This window comes from Anabrus simplex, chromosome 13 (assembly GCF_040414725.1).
Source record: "Anabrus simplex isolate iqAnaSimp1 chromosome 13, ASM4041472v1, whole genome shotgun sequence".
Lineage (NCBI taxonomy): Eukaryota > Metazoa > Arthropoda > Insecta > Orthoptera > Tettigoniidae > Anabrus > Anabrus simplex.
This window is the reverse complement of record NC_090277.1, coordinates 83897456-83917100: the sequence shown is the minus strand read 5'-3', so window position 1 is coordinate 83917100 and position 19645 is coordinate 83897456. Positions and strand designations below refer to the sequence as shown.

The window sequence follows — 19645 nt, the reverse complement described above, 5'->3', positions numbered from 1 at the left end:
CCCAACTATTTGTCTGGTATGAAAACTGGATTCAGTAACACGGACTGTCTCTAGGGCTGCCGAATGCACTGTTTCCCAAATGCAAGCTTAATATGAACCCTACACAGTATGGCATCAGATTCTTTAATTCATTGCTGGTCAAGGAAAAGTAAGATTATTTGCTTACAAAATCAGGAAATTGGATTAGGTGAGGAACCCTGGCAAAAATACAGAACATATTCTAAGAAATAACTTCACAAAGAATGTAAATATACGTATATTTTTTTTTCTTCCAATATATCATATACAAAACCAAGCTACAAAACATACAACGTCATGGATGGAATATAGCAATGAAACATAGGAAACAGATGGTTATAAAAGAACAACTCCCAAGCAATCAACAATACATATACGGGAAAACTGTTTGTACTATTCATTTGGATGTGTGTGTTGTATAGTAAAATGTTGGTGTTGTCCAGGTCACGTCATACACGATGAAGGATGAAGAAGTAACAGAATCACAACCGAAAGACAAGGACTGAGCAAAGAGGTTGGATGACAAGTGAATCATTTAAAATGATATGTTTCAGTCTCCAAAGGAATTAGCTTTGCAAAACCTAGGAGGTCTTTCGCTTTTCCATCTTCTTTAGCCGATTCTTCTTTCAATTATCAAAAGGGTGGCTGATAATCGCACTGGTTAACCCCCGTGCCCCCTTAAAGCAACATACAGGAGAATGCTTCATATAGGAGAATGATATGTTGGTCACTGGCTTGACAATCATCCCCTTCTTCTTCCTTGTATCCTTTCTGCAGTTCCCCTGTCGGGCGGGATAATGGTTCAGTGACCACCACCTCTGTCTGTCCTTCCACCATTCTACTCTGAACGTTCTGGGCCAGTTCACATCTCTTCCTTGGTTTCCTCTATGTTCCATTCTTATTATTTTCATCCTACCAACATGGCCAATCCATGTCAATCTACTGAACCATATTCTGTTTAGTAGCTTCTCTACCCCTCAGACTTTCCCATATCTCTGCGCTCTTCATACAGCACTTTGTCTTTCCGAACAAGTTTCTAAGGAACTCCCTAGACCCTGCTTTCCTCTCTGGTTGTTATAGTCCAGGTTTCTGCTCCACACCTCTTTGCATAGTCATTCCATACTATATCTCTTACCCACTGGTAAAAATATTCCTTTCATTGGAGCCCTGTTACCGATGCCTTGTGTGATTTGTGAGACTACACATCCCAACTAAGAGGCGCCCATTGTTTAATTTTATTATGCCTCTTCCAGTCCAGTCATCGCCATTGTTTTATTCTTGTCTCCACTCATTTTCACGCCCCTGCTTCACTCCTTGCATCTAACTGAATTTGTACTGCATGTTTACCCTCACACCATATCACAATATAATCACCTAACAACCAAGCTCTAAGAATTCTCTGGCTTTTTGACTGCTGTGCTGAACATTCATCTTATTTTTTTGTACACAAAAAAAAACCCAGCTTAGGTCACCATATCTTTTTTTTCAATCATAATACGTGCATCTCAAAATCATAGAACAAGAAAAAATATTGCAGGATTGAGGTAAGAGTCAACAAGTGGTGCAGAATGGATTCCCGCTGTGATGACTTTATGAACTGAATATCCACGAGGAATTATCATGGCCAAAGACAGCCCGAGACAGTTCAGTGGCAACAGTTTCAAGAGGCGTTTGGCCAGCAATGGGACACCAATGGCTAGCAACCATATCCTATTCTCTCGTATGTCATTTAAAGATGTGAAGAACATGAAAAGGAACACACGATAACAGGAAGAGGTAGCAATGACAAGAGAAGGCGTGGACAAACATGAAAGGACAAGGACAACCTCCACATCTTCATACACTGCTGTCTTTGAACGGATAGGTTCACTCCTCATCAATTCCTGTCCCTCTACATCCGATGAGCTCTTTTCTGCTTCCCAGCTTCAGGAGAAGAGCCGGCGTAAACAGGGTGTTACACCAACCTCCATTCTATGTTAGAGCGGAGAGAAGTGAGGACTTCATTAAGGTTAAGTTCCAAATTTCAAACTTTGAAAGATCTAAACAGAATATAAACATAAATGTTTATAAAAAAAATTTGAGTGTGATTTAATAGAATCTGAAGTTATTTTAAGAAAGAGAGACATGCACGAGGGCTATTTCTTTTCCAATCTTGATTGGTCGAGAAATTAAAACCACAGTGAGAATCCGATAAAGCGGTGTGCAGATGTGTTCGCAGTGTGTCTAGTATGCCCGTCGACCGTGTCATGCCACCCTTGTCAGTTCTGAACATGCAGTGAGCTCGTAAACACACCTAGAGCAATAGTGTCTCCCTCCAAGTGTAAAATGCGTGCTGTCATTCAATTCTTCATGCTGAGGGTTGCAATACACCTGAAATTCATGCACGACAGCGAAGTGCGGCAATGGTGCAAACTTTAAAGCAGGAAGAACAGACGTTCATGATACAGGCGATCAGGGACGGAAGCGACTTCAACCAACAATCTTGTTCAGGCAATTCGAGAAAGTAGCATTGCACCCCTCAGCATGAAGAAATAGAATGACAGGACGCACTTGACGGGAGACTATTGCTCTAAGCGTGTTTACGTACTCACTACATGCTCAGAACTGACAAGTGCGATGTGACACAAACAACGGGCGTACTAGATACACTGTGCAAAAGATCTGCGCAATGCTTCATCAGATTCTCACTGTGGTTTCAATTTCGCAACCAATCGGAGGTTGAAAAAGCCCTCATAATTTTATTTTAATTAAGTTGTTTCTTTTATCAGGTAGTTTATAAATTGACCGAGTTGAAACTGAAAAGAAATGGCTTCAGATATCACAAAACATTTCCAGTCCCCATCCAGACACAGCAACATTAAACCACTTTTGATTGTTTCACAGTTCAAGTCTGTAAACATTTACCTCCACCCCAAGCTTCTCACCCTCTTGTACTTAAAGATTACAAAGTTGGAGATTAACTGGTGTTCAGGTCCAGAGAAACACCCAGCCTTAAGGTTAGATAACCACTCTTCTTTTTCCATTCTCTTGCCGATCTGCCCCCTCCTTTTACCTAATAGCAGAGTATACAATGATCAATCACTATTCTATTTACACTGATGATCCTATATGTATATAAATACGTTTTGATCTCTCGTGTTTATCCTAATACGTCTTGCTATTTTCCGTTACTTATACTTTCCTTTTGATTTCAAAAGTTGTCTTGAAATACCCTACCTACATCATTCTTTGTATTGTAACCATCTGTTTCCTCATGTTGTTCTTTCACAAACTCTGTTACAATAAAGCTTTTGAAGTATCACAGACAGACACACACAGTACAATAGCAAATCAGGAATCCTTGAATGTACAACCAATTACCAACCATACTGAGAATATATTCTCTGGGTACACGTAAGCGTTGACTTTAACAGCAAACTCGGAGTCTATGTTGTCGATGTGCAGGACTTCCTTGACCCATTTGTTCCTGAAAATCACAACCACAGTCGCACATCAATAATGGATCAACTCATATCGAGAAAGATAACACTTAAAAAAACAACAGAATAATACGTCAGTGTGGGAAAAGAGAGCAACAGAAAGAGGAAACTAGGACAAACACAAACAAAAAAGGAAAAGGATAATCTCCACATCTTCATACTGAGACGATGGGAAGGTGCAGCATTCTAAATATCTGTTCAGAATTCTAATTTCTTTCATTGCAATTTAACTGTGTATTTTAAACTTTTGTCCACCTCTGTGGTGTAGTGGTTAAGTGTGATGAGCTGCCACCTCCGGAGGCCTGGGTTCTATTCCCGGCTCTGCCACGAATTTTGAAAAGTAGTACGAGGGCTGGAATGGGGTCCACTCAGCCTCAGGAGGTCAACTGAGTAGAGCGGTTTCGATTCTCATCTCAGCCATTGTCGAAGTGGATTTCTGTGGTTCCCCCCCCCCCCCCCCTTCTCGTCCAGGAAAATGCCGGGACTGTACCTAACTTAAGGCCATGGCCGCTTCCTTGACTATCCCCTCCAATCCCCCCATCAAGGTCCCTGTTTAGCATAGCAGGCAAGGCCGCCTGGGCGAGCTACTGGTCCTCCTCCCCAGTTGTATCCCCAACCGAGTCTCGCACTCCAGGATACTGCCCTTGAGGCGGTAGAGATAGGATCCTTCACTCAGTCTGAGGGAAAAACCAACACTGGAGGTTAAATGGATTAACCCTTTCAGACCTGGTGTCCAATATATTGGACACTTAACTTTTATCCTATTTTAAACGCAGTAAACTGTCTCAACTCCCTTTCAAACCTCGTGACCATTATTCTGGACATTTGGCTAGTTCAAGGTATCGGATATCTCTGCCCATAAACATCAAAACAACACCACGGAATTAATTAATAAATTGGATAGTTTTGTTCTTCGTCCTTATCATAATAAGCATTCTTTCGATATAGTTAACATGTTTCCCAGTATAAGTAAGGAGCTTATTCCTATCATCAAGAAGAATCTTCTTGCCAATAGTCAACTAAGTAAACTGGAAGTTTTAAATTTTACGAGTCTTCTTAACTTGCTAATTGATAATAATTACTTTACTTTTGATAATACCATTTATAAGCAGAATGGTCTGGCAATGGGGTCACCGGCCTCCGGGATTTTGGCAGAGATTTACTTAGACCACTTAGAAAATAATGCTATAAGCAAAAATGTAACCTTCAGTAACATTTATTTCTGGGCCAGATTTGTGGATGATACCTTCGTAATTCTAGATGAACGGTCCACAGATGCAAAAGCTACTCTTGACCATCTTAACAGTTTAGATCAGAATATAAAGTTTACCTTAGAATTCGAGAATAATAATCGTTTAAATTTTTTGGACCTAACGGTTACTCGTTCACTTTCTTCCTTTTCATATAATATCTATAGAAAGCCTACTCTGACAGCTATCACCATCAGGAACGATTCTTCCCATCCTCAGGCCCATAAAAATGCCACATATAATAGGAACTCTAAGGGCTCTGTCAACCAGACTATGTCGAAAAAGAACCTGAATAAAGAATTAAATTTAATCCGGGCGATAGCTAGAAACAATGGTTTTAAGAATGCTTTCATTGATAGAATTGTTAGCAAGTTTAAGTACCGTCCTAATACCACCCTTTCGAGAGAAAAACGCAAAGTTAATAATTTTTCGACCTTTACCTTTACAAATAAAATACACAGCATCACCAACATCTTCAAAAAACATAACACTAAGATTTCTTACAGAACTAATAATAGAAGTATTGACATCCTGCATAACTCCACTTCATTAAATAGAAATAATGTTTTTCATAGTTCTGGGGTATACAGATTATGCTGCCATGACTGCAGCAGTTCTTATCTTGGACAAACAGGGCGTAACTTTAAAATTAGATACGCGGAACACGTTAATGCCGTTCGGTACAATAAGTTTTCAGCAATGGGGCAGCATATGAAAGATTTTCAACATAATTTTACTAGCATTGATCAGGATCTCACAGTTTTACAGGTTATTGATAAAGGTACTTTACTTGACATCACTGAGAGCTGTTTTATCCACCTGGACCAATACTTTAATGCTGGTTTGAATCTTAATGATATTTCTGATGGCGTTTTTCAGACTTAGAAAAGCTTCCAATTGCAAATTAGATTTTCATACCATACAAAAAAACGTTCTCACGCCATGCCCTCTCGCCGCATTGCCCTGCATACCGTATTTCACGGCATAATCGTCGCCACCGCGTAATCGTCGCATCCTTTATTTTCAATACAAAAATCGGACTTTAAACCTTTAATTACATAATCGTCGCACGTCCAAAATTTGTTCACTAATCTGGTTAAAAGGTAAATGGAACTGCAACGTAAGTTGCACATGAATGCGCAATTTAAATACGTGTACGGTTTATGGGCAATTTGGCAACACAGTCACGTTTGCGACATGTTGCACAACGTATAAATAAATAATACTGGTATATGTACGATGCATGGCTTACCGGTATACTATCGGCAGTTTGACAACGTGGTCGCGAGACAGTGTACTATTTATTCACCACCTACATATTATGAGTTCCCATTTGAAATACGTAAGGCTGTAAGTTATCGCTTATTGGCAACGTCGCCAGAAAATACCGGCTAGGTAGGTTGAATGGACCTCGAACCAGCCCTCAGATACAGGTAAAATTCCCTGACCCGGCCGTGAATTGAACCCGAGGCCTCCGTGTAAGAGGCAAGCACGCTACCCCTACACCATGGGGCCGGCTCCTGTGTTATTGTGCACAAAGTGAAATCCAAGACGATAACGCAGATTTCCACGGAATTATTCAGCCGAATTATTTACGATGTCTCAGTTGTCATCGCTAGACTCTTATCTTACTACTACGTCATAAGTGTCCGGGCATGGGATGAAAACTTTTATCCAAGCAGTCAAGATAATTATTATCCAATGCTATTAAAGTTTTATTTCATAAACTCGTCAGTAATGTAATGTAAAATCATCAATAACTGGGAAGAAATATTAACCTAATTACCGTATGTTTAAAAGAAATTGAAAAAAATGAATGTTTGTTACTGACGTCTCGGAATACAGTCAACTATACAGTAGATCTACACCGCGCTATCTAGAGCTCCGGTTTGCGAGCTTTGCGCAAGTGCAGTAGTGTGTCGCAACCAACGAGCTAAACTGATAAATTGTTGCATGCTTCCTTGCTGCCTAACAGTATTGGCTGCTCTGGAATGGACAGATCACAGATGCATTTATTTGTTTCAGATTTACGTGATTACTGTAGACTGTAGACAGTAACATCAAAAACTCATCAACATGAATCCCAAATTACCCACCGTCAGATCACTGCCAAAAATACATAAAAATGACGTTCCCATTCGACCCATCATAAATAGCCGAAATAGCCCAACGTACAAAACTTCTCAGTTCCTCCAAAGATTCCTTAGGAAACACTTCACATTTCACAATAAACACCCTATTAAAAACTCAATAGAATTATGCGAAACTTTAAATAAATTTAATTTGCAGCCTAACCACATAATGTGCTCATTTGAAATTACTAATATGTTCCCGACCATTCCCGCTAAAAAAAACTATCGAAATCATACGAACTAATCTTTCTAAACACAGCACTTTAAGTCAGTTAGAAATAGAAGAATGCTTACAATTACTAACTTTCGTCCTTCATAACAATTATTTTACGTTCAATAATAAGATATACAAACAAGAAGGTCTAGCCATGGGTGATCCCATTTCGGGAATACTCGCCGAAATTTATATGGACAACCTCGAAAATAGTAAAATAACAAACAGCATTAATGGTTTGTGTCTTTGGCTACGCTATGTCGATGACACACTAGCATTAATAGACAAAAGCTGCAACAATAGTGAAGACATATTAACTTACTTAAACAGCCTTGATAATTGCATCAAGTTTACTAAAGAAGATGAGGACAATAATTCCATCAATTTTTTAGACATTACAATCACCAGGACCTTAAACAATTTCGATTTCCAGATTCACAGAAAACCTTCATTTACTCCCACAACCATAAAACATCTCTTCACCCACAATCGCACAAACAAGCCTCATTTTACAGTTTAGTGTACAGAGCGTTAAAAATTCCCATGTCGACCGTCAATTTAAAAAAAGAAATAAGTACCATAAAAGAAATAGCTGTTTTCAATGGATACAATCCCTCAATCATACAGAAAATAATCAATAAAGTGAAATTGAAATTGGCCACAAACCTCACCCCAATAAAAATTAATAAGCCTAAATATGCATCATTCACCTACATTAACCCCATTATACATCAAATCGCTACCCCCTTAAAAAAACATGATATTAAGGTAGCCTATAAGACCCATAATTCTAATCAAAAGCTATTTTTCAACCACAATAAGATAAACTCGGACAACAATAAATTTTCGGGCTCTGGCATTTATAGACTGAAATGTGCTGAATGTAACAGTTCATATATCGGTCAAACTGGTAGAAGCTTTGCAATTAGATATGCAGAACATTTCAATGCCCAAAAGCACAATAAACACTCAGCCATGAGCATCCATATGAAAGACACCGGACATAGCTTTACCACAATTGAACAGGATCTCCAAATTTTAAAAAGACTAGATAAAGGCAGGCTCATGACCGAGTTCGAAAATTTATACATTTTTTTGGACCAAAAATGTAATAAGAATAAAAATTTAAATGATCCAATAGATAACCGAAGCCCTCTTTACGAACAATTAATATCTTCGCTCAATAGTTTAAATCTGAAAGACAAAAGACTTGTTAACGTCCTCAAAACAAGCTCTCCAAACACCCCCACTAAGTCGCTCAACTCATCACGCCCCTATTCTCCCTCCAATACACTCAACTCCTCCGCAAGCGCCAATCACATACCCACAGCCCCGCCTTCTCAAATCCACTCCCCTCCTCTAAGACGTCACACATACAACACGAGGAGTAGGACATTAGCGACAGCCAGTGCTCCACAAACCTCCTAACAAGTAGGTAACAGCTCAACAGCTTTCAAGGTAAAATTTTTAACTTTCACATTTTTCATTTCTCAATGATTTCCCCTTTTCTTCTCTTTTTCCGTCATTTCACTTAACTAATTAAGACAAATCCTCCATTTTCAGATTTCCCTCACATGTAGGACAGCTCAAACACCAATTGCACTGCACAACATTTTCGACCGTTACCCATTCAACCAACAACTGACTTTCCCACATTTCAACAACAAAATATACGCAAACCTTTAGTCAACTAGGAAGAACCTAATGATGTTTTTAACTATCTTCATTTGAAGCCGGTGTTGTTTTAACTCTGTCTTAGCACAGCCTCAGTTTATAATCAACAAAAGCTGTTCACTTGCACTGTGCACTCCATTCAAATAGAATGTGACCAACGGAGTTCAACTACCTCATGAATCCCAGGGCGAATTATTTTGGTTGGAGCCAAATTACAAATAGACAAATTGGAATGTTTTACCTCATCAATTTTAACAATTATAAATAAGTGTACAGTAATTATAAATTGTGTTTTATTTGGCCAACTTTTGTATATACTACGTAGAACTACCATCGAACTCAATATCATATGGACTTTGATTACTTCCATTTTTATACTGTGTATATGATGGCCTCATTTTAATATTAAGAAACCACTAACGTATTTTACTATGTGTAACTAGTCTATTATTTCGTTTTGGATAGGACTTTGTACGTGTTTTTAATGTATTCTTTCTTACATATTATGTTCATAATTTCCAACCAGACGTCTGGTTTAATTTTGAGGTGCTTTGATATGACTGATGATGCCCCACATGAGGGCGAAACATGTCTCCATTTTAACGATGTTTAACTAAAAATGTTAACATCCTGTAATGTATTGAATAGGTTGGAGTCCAATAAATTCTCTTATATTATTATTGTAGACATGTGTGCGTGAGAATTTAAGTTTTTAATTTGTGTTTTGGGTGTTTGCAGAAATAATTTGTTTTAATAGTGAACAATTACAGAAAGTCATTTATATCGCAAAACATTAACGTGTGAAGCATTTATAAGCGATTATGGGTAAATATAGAAACTATTCTGCGGGCTTCAAGCTAAGCGTAATTGCCTTCGCTGAACAGCACGGGAACAGAGCTGCAGAAAGAAAATTTTCTGTGAGTGAAAAGTTGGTGCGTGACTGGCGGAAAGTAAAAAACAAGCTCAAAAGCACAAACCCTTCTAGACGCGCGTTTAGAGGTCCTAAAACAGGGAAGTTTCCTATAATTGACGAAGAAGTGTTTAGGTACGTCAGTGAAATACGTAACAATGGCTGCAGTGTATCATATGAAATGTTACAAATTAAGGGACAGGAGGTAGCGCGCAAACACAACATACCGGTATCTCAGTTTAAAGCGACTTGTGGGTGGATTAAGGGGTTCATGCGACGACACAATCTGTCAGTGTGAAGGAGAATAACACTAAGCCAAAAGTTGCCTGCTGATTACACGGACAAGATTGTAAATTTTCACCGATTTGTCATACGTTTGCGCAAGGAAACTTCGTACTTGCTTTCTCAAATCGGTAATGCCGATCAGACTCCAATATTTTTTGATATGCCTCGCAACAGCACTATTGCGCTAAAAGGATCACGGAGTGTATTAATGAAAACCAGCGGTAGTGAGAAGTTGCGATGCACGGCAATGCTAGCCATTACAGCTGACGGGAGAAAGTTGCCGCCTTACATCATTTTCAAGAGGAAAACGATGCCTAAGAATATACAGTTTCCCCGTGGAATTCATGTACGAGTGCAACCAAAGGGTTGGATGGACGTAGAACTCATGCTGGACTGGGTTAAAACTGTGTGGAATAGAAGACCTGGTGCACTACTAAAACAACCAGCTCTGCTTGTTTTAGATAGTTTCCGAGGTCACCTCGTGAACGAAGTGAAGCAAATTCTCACTACAAATAAGACACGACAGATAGTCATTCCTGGTGGCCTAACATCTGCTTTGCAGCCACTAGACGTATGTGTTAATAAACCCTTTAAAGACCACTTACGTCGATTTTACAACGAGTGGATGATGAGCGGCGATCAGCAATTGACGCCCGCCGGAAATATCAGGCGTCCACCCTTGGACTTGTTATGCTCGTGGGTGAAGAAGAGTTGGGATCTTATACCACCTGAACTAGTCTCCAAGAGCTTCAAAAGGACTGGGATTTCGAATGCACTAGACGGTTCCGAAGTTGACGCAGTGTGGCAGGGAGACGAAGAATCTGATACTGGTATTAACAGAGGCGAGGACGGCGCATCAGATAGCGAAACCTGCGATAGCGACACCGAAGATTTGGAATAAATTGCGTACCGGTAAGTCCGCATTTCACAACAAAGCGATAATTTTTGGCAAGTGTAATATTTTAACTTTAATACTCAAATTAATGACAAATTAACTTAATACATTCATTTTTATTTTCAGGTTGGAAAAACGTTCGCCGAATTGTTGCGAAAAATTATGAATTTTGTTTTCGACTATTTTAATTATTTTGATGTATAAATGCGAGTATTACGTGCATCTTAAATTTGTATCAAATACAATTTAGTTATAAATACATTTTTTGAGTAATACAAATACTGGTATTAAATATTCATCGTATAATGGTCGCACCCTACAATTTTTTTTCGAAAATTTTGGTATAAAAAGTGCGACGATTATGCCGTGAAATACGGTAATTCCCCTCCCTCTTCCCTCCTTCCATCATTGACATTGGCTTCGGGCCCCTCCTACTCCTTCTCGGTGCCTCCCTTGTTTTGCTTCCCCCTCCCTTCCCCTCCAACGCGGGTGCATTGGTCACTGTGTCTTGCGGCTCTCGGTGTCTTCCCTAACGTCTAATAACACATAATATATACGCTCCCAGAGGTGAGTCTCTTATTCACGTAAATTTTTACGTTTGCTTCAGGTCCTAGTTTGAACCGAGAACAGTACCCTGGAAACATGGCGCCCGCCAAAATTTTTCATAAAAATGATCTTGTTATCTAATACTTAAAGAAAGCGGCTATGTTAGAGAAGACATGTTTTATCACGCAAAATAGGAAGTTACGTCTTTTGACTGGTTGTGTTATTTTAATGACAGCCATTTTTAACCAATAGAAAAATGGTTTCTTAATTCTTGCACTGGTTACTCTAACACTCAGTGAATGTTTAGCAAGTAAACCTTTTACACATATGTTCTTACAAAATTAAAATTATGCTCTTGGACTTTTATGATAATGAAACATTGGTTTTTGTCCGCACATGGTTTAATGTTTTAGATTCAGAGGACTTTTATTATCAAGAGGACGTATATTCATAGTATTAAAGACAGTTGGTGCTATTTTTAAATTTAGGTCATAGGTTAATGTTTATGGATCCTGTTTTTAATTAGGTCTTGCCAGTTTTCTAAAATTTGTATGTACTTTATGCATTGTTTATTGTAACTTTGTCTATGTATATTTTTCTTATTTTTTGGCTGATGATGATGCACACCAGCATCGAAACCGGTACCGATTATAATAAAATGTTATAATTTTTCTTATAACTTTGTATGGTATTGAATAGGTGGACCTCTCTTGTTTCCATTAGATTGTCTCATAATGTTTACGAGAAGCGGAGAACAGTTAAATGAGCCAGCTTGCATACACTATCAGGCGAGAAGTCGCAACACAATCCAACAAATGTGAAGATGCTAAATCGTGCAGAAGCCGAAGACGAGTAGATCAATTGAAGTAAATTGCCAGCTCCCGAAGATCAGCGCGACGTATTCAACGTCAGGCACTGTGCTTTCAAACGCCGACTGAACTTCATGAATTGCTTAATGATCCAGTATTTGCTTCGGTCGCGAAAATATACATAAATATATATACATACACACATATAATACAACTCAATATAATTGAAATATGTAACTAGGATCTTGTAGATTTTTTAGAACAGTTGACGTAAAAAACAATTGTGAAGAGTGATACATTTCAATACGGAACATTATGTAATTTTTATCTTTAAATCTCGTAGGGAAGTTGCCGAATGCTGACTTCAAGAGTACTTTACTACGGAAGTAGAACTTACTCTTGGTTGGTGCACGCCACCCTATGTGTGGATTATTCAGGTACATGCTATATGACTGGTCAATGGGGTTTGTGGCCAGTGCAGGCATCCCGTCAGCAATGTGTTGGAAAGTAAAAAACAAGGAAGTTGATAGGTAAGGTAAATCACTCACTGAACACAGAAGCGAAAAAGTAACCTTGCGTTCTTGGCAGGAACATGGATCGGCACAGCCTTCACGGTGTTGTCTGGATGCAACACGGAGTTCATCAGCTCCCGGATTTCTTCTCGGGCCAGTTTCACTCCACACTTGTGTTCCATCTCGCAGGATGCCAGAACTGGAGCCAGGAGTTGATATAGTTCCATGTTCCAACGTGTCCTCAGTTGATGGTCCTGGACACAAATGTAGATCCCTCGTTAGGTTCGAACGAGAACAAAAACAAGAACAGAGTGGAGGGAGGATACCAGTGACTCATGAACAGTACTGCTCATAAGAGTAAAAGACAGAAAGGAACTCTGAACGATAATCACAACACCAGGTCAGGATGGGAAGAGAGGGAAAGAGAAAATACAATGATAGAGAAATTGATGAATTAGAAAAGAAGGAAAGCAATAAAAAAAATTCTTAATCCAAAGAAAATGCAAACGAATGGAGGAAACGGAACAAGACCTTTTATGTCATCCAAAAATGCTAACGGAGAGAATATTTGATCATTTTCACAGGAATAAAAAATACAGATCTAGTGGTTCATCGAACTTGAAGGACATGGCTGACCTGGTTATTGCAAAAAACTAGATATTAGATACAGCCATTTTCAGAAACGAGGTTTAACACGTTCACTGCGTATTAGCAGCGCGTGACATACCCGCCAACCTGAGGAAAATATTGTGTGGGACTCTTTAAAAGTTGTAATTATCAAAGTTTTGTACGTTGGTAGGACGAGTTCTATCAAACACTTGGACTTATCCCACTCACGCGCCTGGTGCATGACCCGCACGGTGGTTGAAATCGAGAAGTAATATTGGTCACCAGACGGATCACGCGCCACACGCATTGGTAGATTACTGTGCATTATTTACCGCGGATAGCAAATGCATAAAGTATGTTACAGACATAAATATATTCATATTTACACTTCTCTATTACAGAATCTGACAAACAAAAATGAAATACTTTGGCTAATTGGGTAGGTCTCGTGATGTTGAAGGAACCACATTGTCGGCCATCAGAAAAAAATATAAATAAAATGATAACATAAGCATCACGACGCAGTCAAAAATTATTACTGCACGTTCTTTCAAGTTACATATAAGATGCAAGAATAAATGACAATTACAAGTTCAGTTCTTTTACTGAACATATTGCAGTAGTGGAATTTATTTCGAAAGCGGAACCACTCGTAATTCTCCTGAAGAATTAATTAACAGAAAATGCAGTGTTTTAGCTCGCATTGAAGTGGTCTTGCTGCTCAAAGATCCCATAAATGAATTATGATGTATGACGACAACTCTGGAGAGGAAATACGCGGGAAGCGGAATACGCATGCGCAAAATATGGCTACGGATGAATCTACTAGTAGACTGGACTTACACGATGTGCGGGATGACAATTAGAACCTTTCTTACCAAGTGGGAAACCTGTGATTTATATTTCCTAGCAACCATCCCATGATGCGCTAGGCGTGTGTTCCGCACCTGCTTATAAAGTAGCGTCACGCGCCCAGCACGTGATCCGCATTGAACATGTTAAGGAGTGTGGCAGGGTTCGAAGAGGAAGAGAAGCTAATGAAATTTGTCTGGACAGAGGAAAGGAGGAGGGAACATAGTAAGAAATTAAAGAAATACTGGAAACACAGCAAGGTAAGGAGAGGAAGAAAATCATAAAGTTATTTCACGTGGTCCACAGTGCAATCAATTTGATCCGACACAATTTAAGTTGCCGACAAATCAGTTTCGACATTCCGTTTTGTTTTACCAAATGGCAGGGAAACAGAACACTGTTGGGCAAGCTATAACTCTGTTTTAACTGATTCTGCTGCGTAAACACTGAATGTATCATCGGAGATCTTTTATTTGTTAACATCATGGAACAGTGTGTGTCGAATAGATTTTAATCTGTCATTCAAAACTAAACTGCCATGTTTGAACCAAAGATTTTAGAATCCAGAGGTCAATACTCTACCTCGACCTCCCAAGGGCAAGCTTCAACACTCACTGAGGAGTCATTTTGACGCTTGTTCAGTCTTCATGTTATTTCATGTTATTTCATGTTATTTTTATTTAGTAGTGGACTGGACTAAGACAGGGGAGTGCGCTGTCATCTCTTTTGTTTATTACGGTCATGGACAAAATTGTAAAGGAAACAAAGGAAGCCTATGGAGATAAAGAGACGAAGATACTGCTATTTGCAGACGATGTTGTGAACTGGGGAAAGAACAGCAAAGAAGTGCAAAAACAACTAGATGTACTGAATGTAAAAATTGAGAAGTATGGCATGAAAGTCAGTACAGAGAAAAGCAAGACTATGGTGATGTCGAGAGGGGAAAGGCAAGGAAAGAGCACTGTGAAAATTGTAAGTCGGAGCCTGGAAATTGTGGACAGCTTTAAATACCTAGGAAGTGAATTAATCCAAAATGGTAGGGTGGACACGGAGATTAGTATGAGGGTACAGGAGGGTAACGTATTCAATCAAAGTGTAAGAAAACTTGTTTTGAGCTAAGAAGTACCAGGGAAAAGTAAAGAGATAATGTACAAAATGTACTATGTATCCATGCTGACTTATGCAGCTCAGACTTGGACTTTGACTAGCAGGCAAGAGAGTAGAATTCAAGCCAGTGAGATGAAATTCCTAAGAAGTGTAATAGGAAAGACAAGGAAAGACAGAGTGAGAAATGAAGATGATAGGAAGGAAGTTGGGATAAGAAATCTAAATGAAAGAGTTGAAAAGAATAATAAATGTGGTTGATTTGGACATGTAAAGAGGATGGAGGAGAATAGAATTCCAAGACAGATGCTGGAGGCAATGTGTGAGGGCAAGAGAGCAAGAGGAAGACCTAGAACAAGGTAGATTGAATCCGTGAAGAGCGATATAAGGAGACAAAATTTAGACTGGGACAAGATGATGGAAGGTAAGAGCAAGATGGAGAAGTGCCATAAATACTCTGCCCGGGCAGGAGCTGGATAAGAGGAAATGATGATTATATTTAGTAGTAAGCAGACATACGACAGATCCTATATTTACCAAGAGATTATTGATGGAAAAACGGTGGGAATATGGAAAAGATCTGGTGATGGTATACCTTGATCTAGTGAAAGCATACAATAGTCTTAATAGAGGAAATGTGTGGGGAAAAACACTGGAAAGAAAGGGTTGTGGAAAGGAATCAAGGGAATTAGTGAAAGCATTGTGTAAAAACTGTTCCACTTGTGTCCAGTGGGGAGAATAGATTGGTTTAGAAACCAAACTGGATTAAGACAGGGAAGTGTATTGTCTCTACTTATACTTTATAATTGTTACTATGGCAACACATATAGTACGCGCACTTTATCTTGAGCCCTAGTTCCCATTCGTTACTATGGAGATCCGGGCTCAAGATAAAGTGCGCGTATAGTACAGGGTCTCTCTTATAAACTCGGACAGTCCAGCGGCGTTTCTACTCGCCGAGAGCTAAGCAGTAGTACATGAGGCGCGCGCATAGTTCTTGACCTTGCAAGGAGCATGCACGTGTTCGACCTAGCATCGGTAGCCAGTCTGAATCTCAGGTGGCGAGACAGTTATCATTGCGACACCATATTTTCATATGTGAAAGTTATTTTAAACAAGTGTCGGCTTGACGGATACCCTTATGTATTTATTCAGCAATTTACTGGTGAAGTGCCCCCTTCATGAGCGTAAATTTGAAACAACAGGCTCAGTGGTCAATAAAAAGCATGCGCACTCACGAACAGTTTTAACAGAGGAAAAGTTAGATTACATTGGTGTGAATCTTGAACTGTCACCAAATAAATTAATCACAAAATTAGCACAAGTAGGGGTTTCGATTTCTTCTGCACACAGAGATACAAAGCTGTTACACATCAACCTGTACACGTTTACATGGGCCCATTGTTTAAAACCTGCTGATCCAGCCACAAGAGTGTGATATTGTGAGTGATCTTCCATCACTGAACGATTGTTTATTCGACCCACAGCTTGTGTTCTTTTTAGATGAGACCTGGTTTCATCTTAATGGTCGTGTGAAGAGTCATAACTCGCACTATTGGTGTGCAGAAAATCCTAATGATATTTATGAAGTCCTTCATTATAAAGGATGACACTACCAGCATATTTTATAAGGTAAGATTTCTTATAAGGTTGTATACATGCTGAAAGCAGGGTGGCCGCACGTGACATAAGTTGGGCTGAGGCAGCTGCTGTAGCACAAAAAAGAGACCTTATGGAGAGGATATGAAACTACTGTTGTTTATGGATGACAGTGATCTGGGGAGTCAACAATACAGAAGTGCAAATCCAACTAGACTCCTTAAATTACAATCATGAGAAAAATAATGGTATGAAAATGAGTGTGGAGAAGAGCAAACAGTGGTAATGACAAGAGGAGAAAGAGAAAGAATCGTTACTATCAGGGGACAAAACATTGAGGTTGTTGAACACTTCAAAACCTCATTAGTGCGTTCCTCATTAACACGTCTCTTGCTTAGCAAGTCGTAAACTCGAGATCCCAATTTTCATCGTATTAAATCTATGTAAAAATTACCTCGCTTATCGAGTCAAGGATTTTCGCTTTTACCGCTTAGTAGGATCACATTTTCCCTAGACCTGAAAATGTTACTTTATTTGTCATCCCTTCTGAAAGAAACGTGATTTCCAACTCAGGTAAGAGACATCGCCACAGTTGCGTGATTATGGGAAAAGGTCTTCCTGAACTTCAAAGGACAAGTTGCGCTTCCAGGGAGCAAGCCGTTAGCCTCAGGAATGTTGAGTTTTGCTTGCCGGTTATCAGCGAGATTGGCAAATAGCAGAGTGAGCCTGTCTGTACTTGTTCGCATTCTATTCAGAACATTACACATAAAATAAATTTCATTGTAAAGTCCGTATTGTCGTACGTATACTTTAAGGTTAAGTCAATATTCCACCTTTACAATACCAAAAGTTTATTGTCTAATTATTTAAACAACATTATTTAAAATAAGACGGGACATGTTTCGTCTAACTTGTAGACATCATCAGCCGTAAAATATTCAAGAAAAAGCACAAAAAAGACAAGGACAGAATAACACATTGAAATAAATCGGGTTGCCAAATACGTCAATTAAAATTGTGAGGCTGTTCTAGATTGTTCCGAGCACAAACATTCAAAAGTTTGTTACGATCTCCGCTACCGCTACGTATACATCCTACCTTCGCATGCTGGTTTCCGCCGATCACGCCGCCACTGCTTCATTCACTCTTCTGCTATGCTCACCTGTTGCCTGCCTACTCTGTTCATCACGTGATCCTGACGTCATCTTCTTCTCCACGCACCGCCTCCTCTACCTGTGTGTGTGCTTGCGCTAACCTCTATTGGACACGTGATTATGACGTTTCTGGAATATGCTGGTTTTCAACTTCTCTATTCTTCTCGATGTTTCTGTACGATTACATAATCTCACTCCACCACTCAAAATATTGAGTCTGGCTTCGTTACGGAGTGGTGGAAGCAGCCATACTACTGCTACGTTTGATATTGTCATTTACCATCTGGACTGTTATTTTCTTCAGGTTATCCGGTGAGCAAGTTTTATCATAATGTTATTTGGACATTAAATTCTTCACTGGGCCATCTGCCCCACTTGAACTTTACTTTGGCCAGCTTATTACGGCATCAAATATATATGCAAGACATTATTTTGACTAAAACCTTTCAAACACAAACTGTACTACGGACTATGGAATTTTGAAATCACAATATCTATTTCCTTGGACCATCGTTACCTTTTAGTATAATGTTTATTTAACACATTCTGCAGCGTAACTTCACCCGGCGAAGAGAATCCCTTTCCCCGTTCAATCCCTACTTCATTTTTATCCTTTTTCCTTCTTTTCAATTTTTCTTTCAGGTTGCTTCCTCTATATCGACTTATATTATTCTTCATTGTACCCTTTATACTTATTCATACGGTTTTGATGTTTTATATTGTAAATGTGGCACATTTTCCTTGTCTTTCAAGGTTTCCTCTATATATTTCAGTCTAGCAAACTCTTGTCTGCGATTTACTAAACTTGTTGAAAAATGTTTACTATTTTTATTATCTGTTAAATACATCCTGTTTGCTTTGTTAAATTCGAGATTTTCTTGTTCCTGTCACCTTCTTTTGGTCCTATTCCTTCTCACTGCGCAAATTCTGCTGTAAATTATTATTCTTATTATTATGATTATTATATCGTGCTGCTTCTTCTACCACGTATATGTTTGAGCTATCAACTAATATTGTATACTATTTTATCTCTGCTTCGTATGTACCTACGACGATAGCTGAGGGTATCTGTATTATTCCTGAACACCCTCACTACCACTATATTGATAATCGGGCCCCTCAGAACAGTAAGATAACAGAGCAATCTCACCTCAGTATGATAGCAAACTTCTTCTCTCACCTCAAGTTGTTGATGAACAAACTTAAAATTATACATGTGTTTAACCCTTTCGCACTCAGCGCGCCGATCTATCGGCGCGAGAGGTTATGGCGAAAACGCTCACGGCGCCGATACATCGGCTCTGTCTTATTTACGGATTTTGGTCATTTGCGTAGCTGTTAAATCGTAACAGTTGATCGTGACGGTACCTTAAAGCGTTGAATTTGCGTTTAACTCAACAGATATATCCACCAGCCCTACAAAATATTTTTATTTTCTACAAATGAAATCTGTTGACCGTGAATGTTTATGTTGTGGTTATTTGAAGTTGTTATTGAGTGGATCTGTTTTGATTGGCTTATGAATACAACAAGTTGATCTTGCTATGAGTTTTGTTCATAGTTTATTTTGTTTCTTTGGTATATCGTGTGTTCGATGTACTTC

The 19645-nt window shown here is 39.0% G+C and overlaps 1 protein-coding gene across 3 annotated transcripts in view; it reads right to left on the bottom strand.

The window, feature by feature from the left end:
* Window positions 1-250: 250 nt before the first annotated feature.
* Window positions 251-19645, bottom strand: part of LOC136884670 (centrosomal protein of 76 kDa) — a 71852-nt gene continuing 52457 nt past the window's right edge. Inside the window, exons 8-9 of one of the 3 annotated variants that reach the window (XM_067156925.2) lie at window positions 12761-12978; window positions 251-3484 (exon numbers count right to left, since the gene is read on the bottom strand). In XM_067156925.2, coding sequence (XP_067013026.2) covers window positions 3349-3484; window positions 12761-12978 — 354 coding nt within the window. In that variant the 3' untranslated portion in view covers window positions 251-3348. The remainder of the gene's footprint in view (window positions 3485-12760; window positions 12979-19645) is intronic. The other 2 variants (XM_067156926.2, XM_067156927.2) reach the window with 2 other exon arrangements.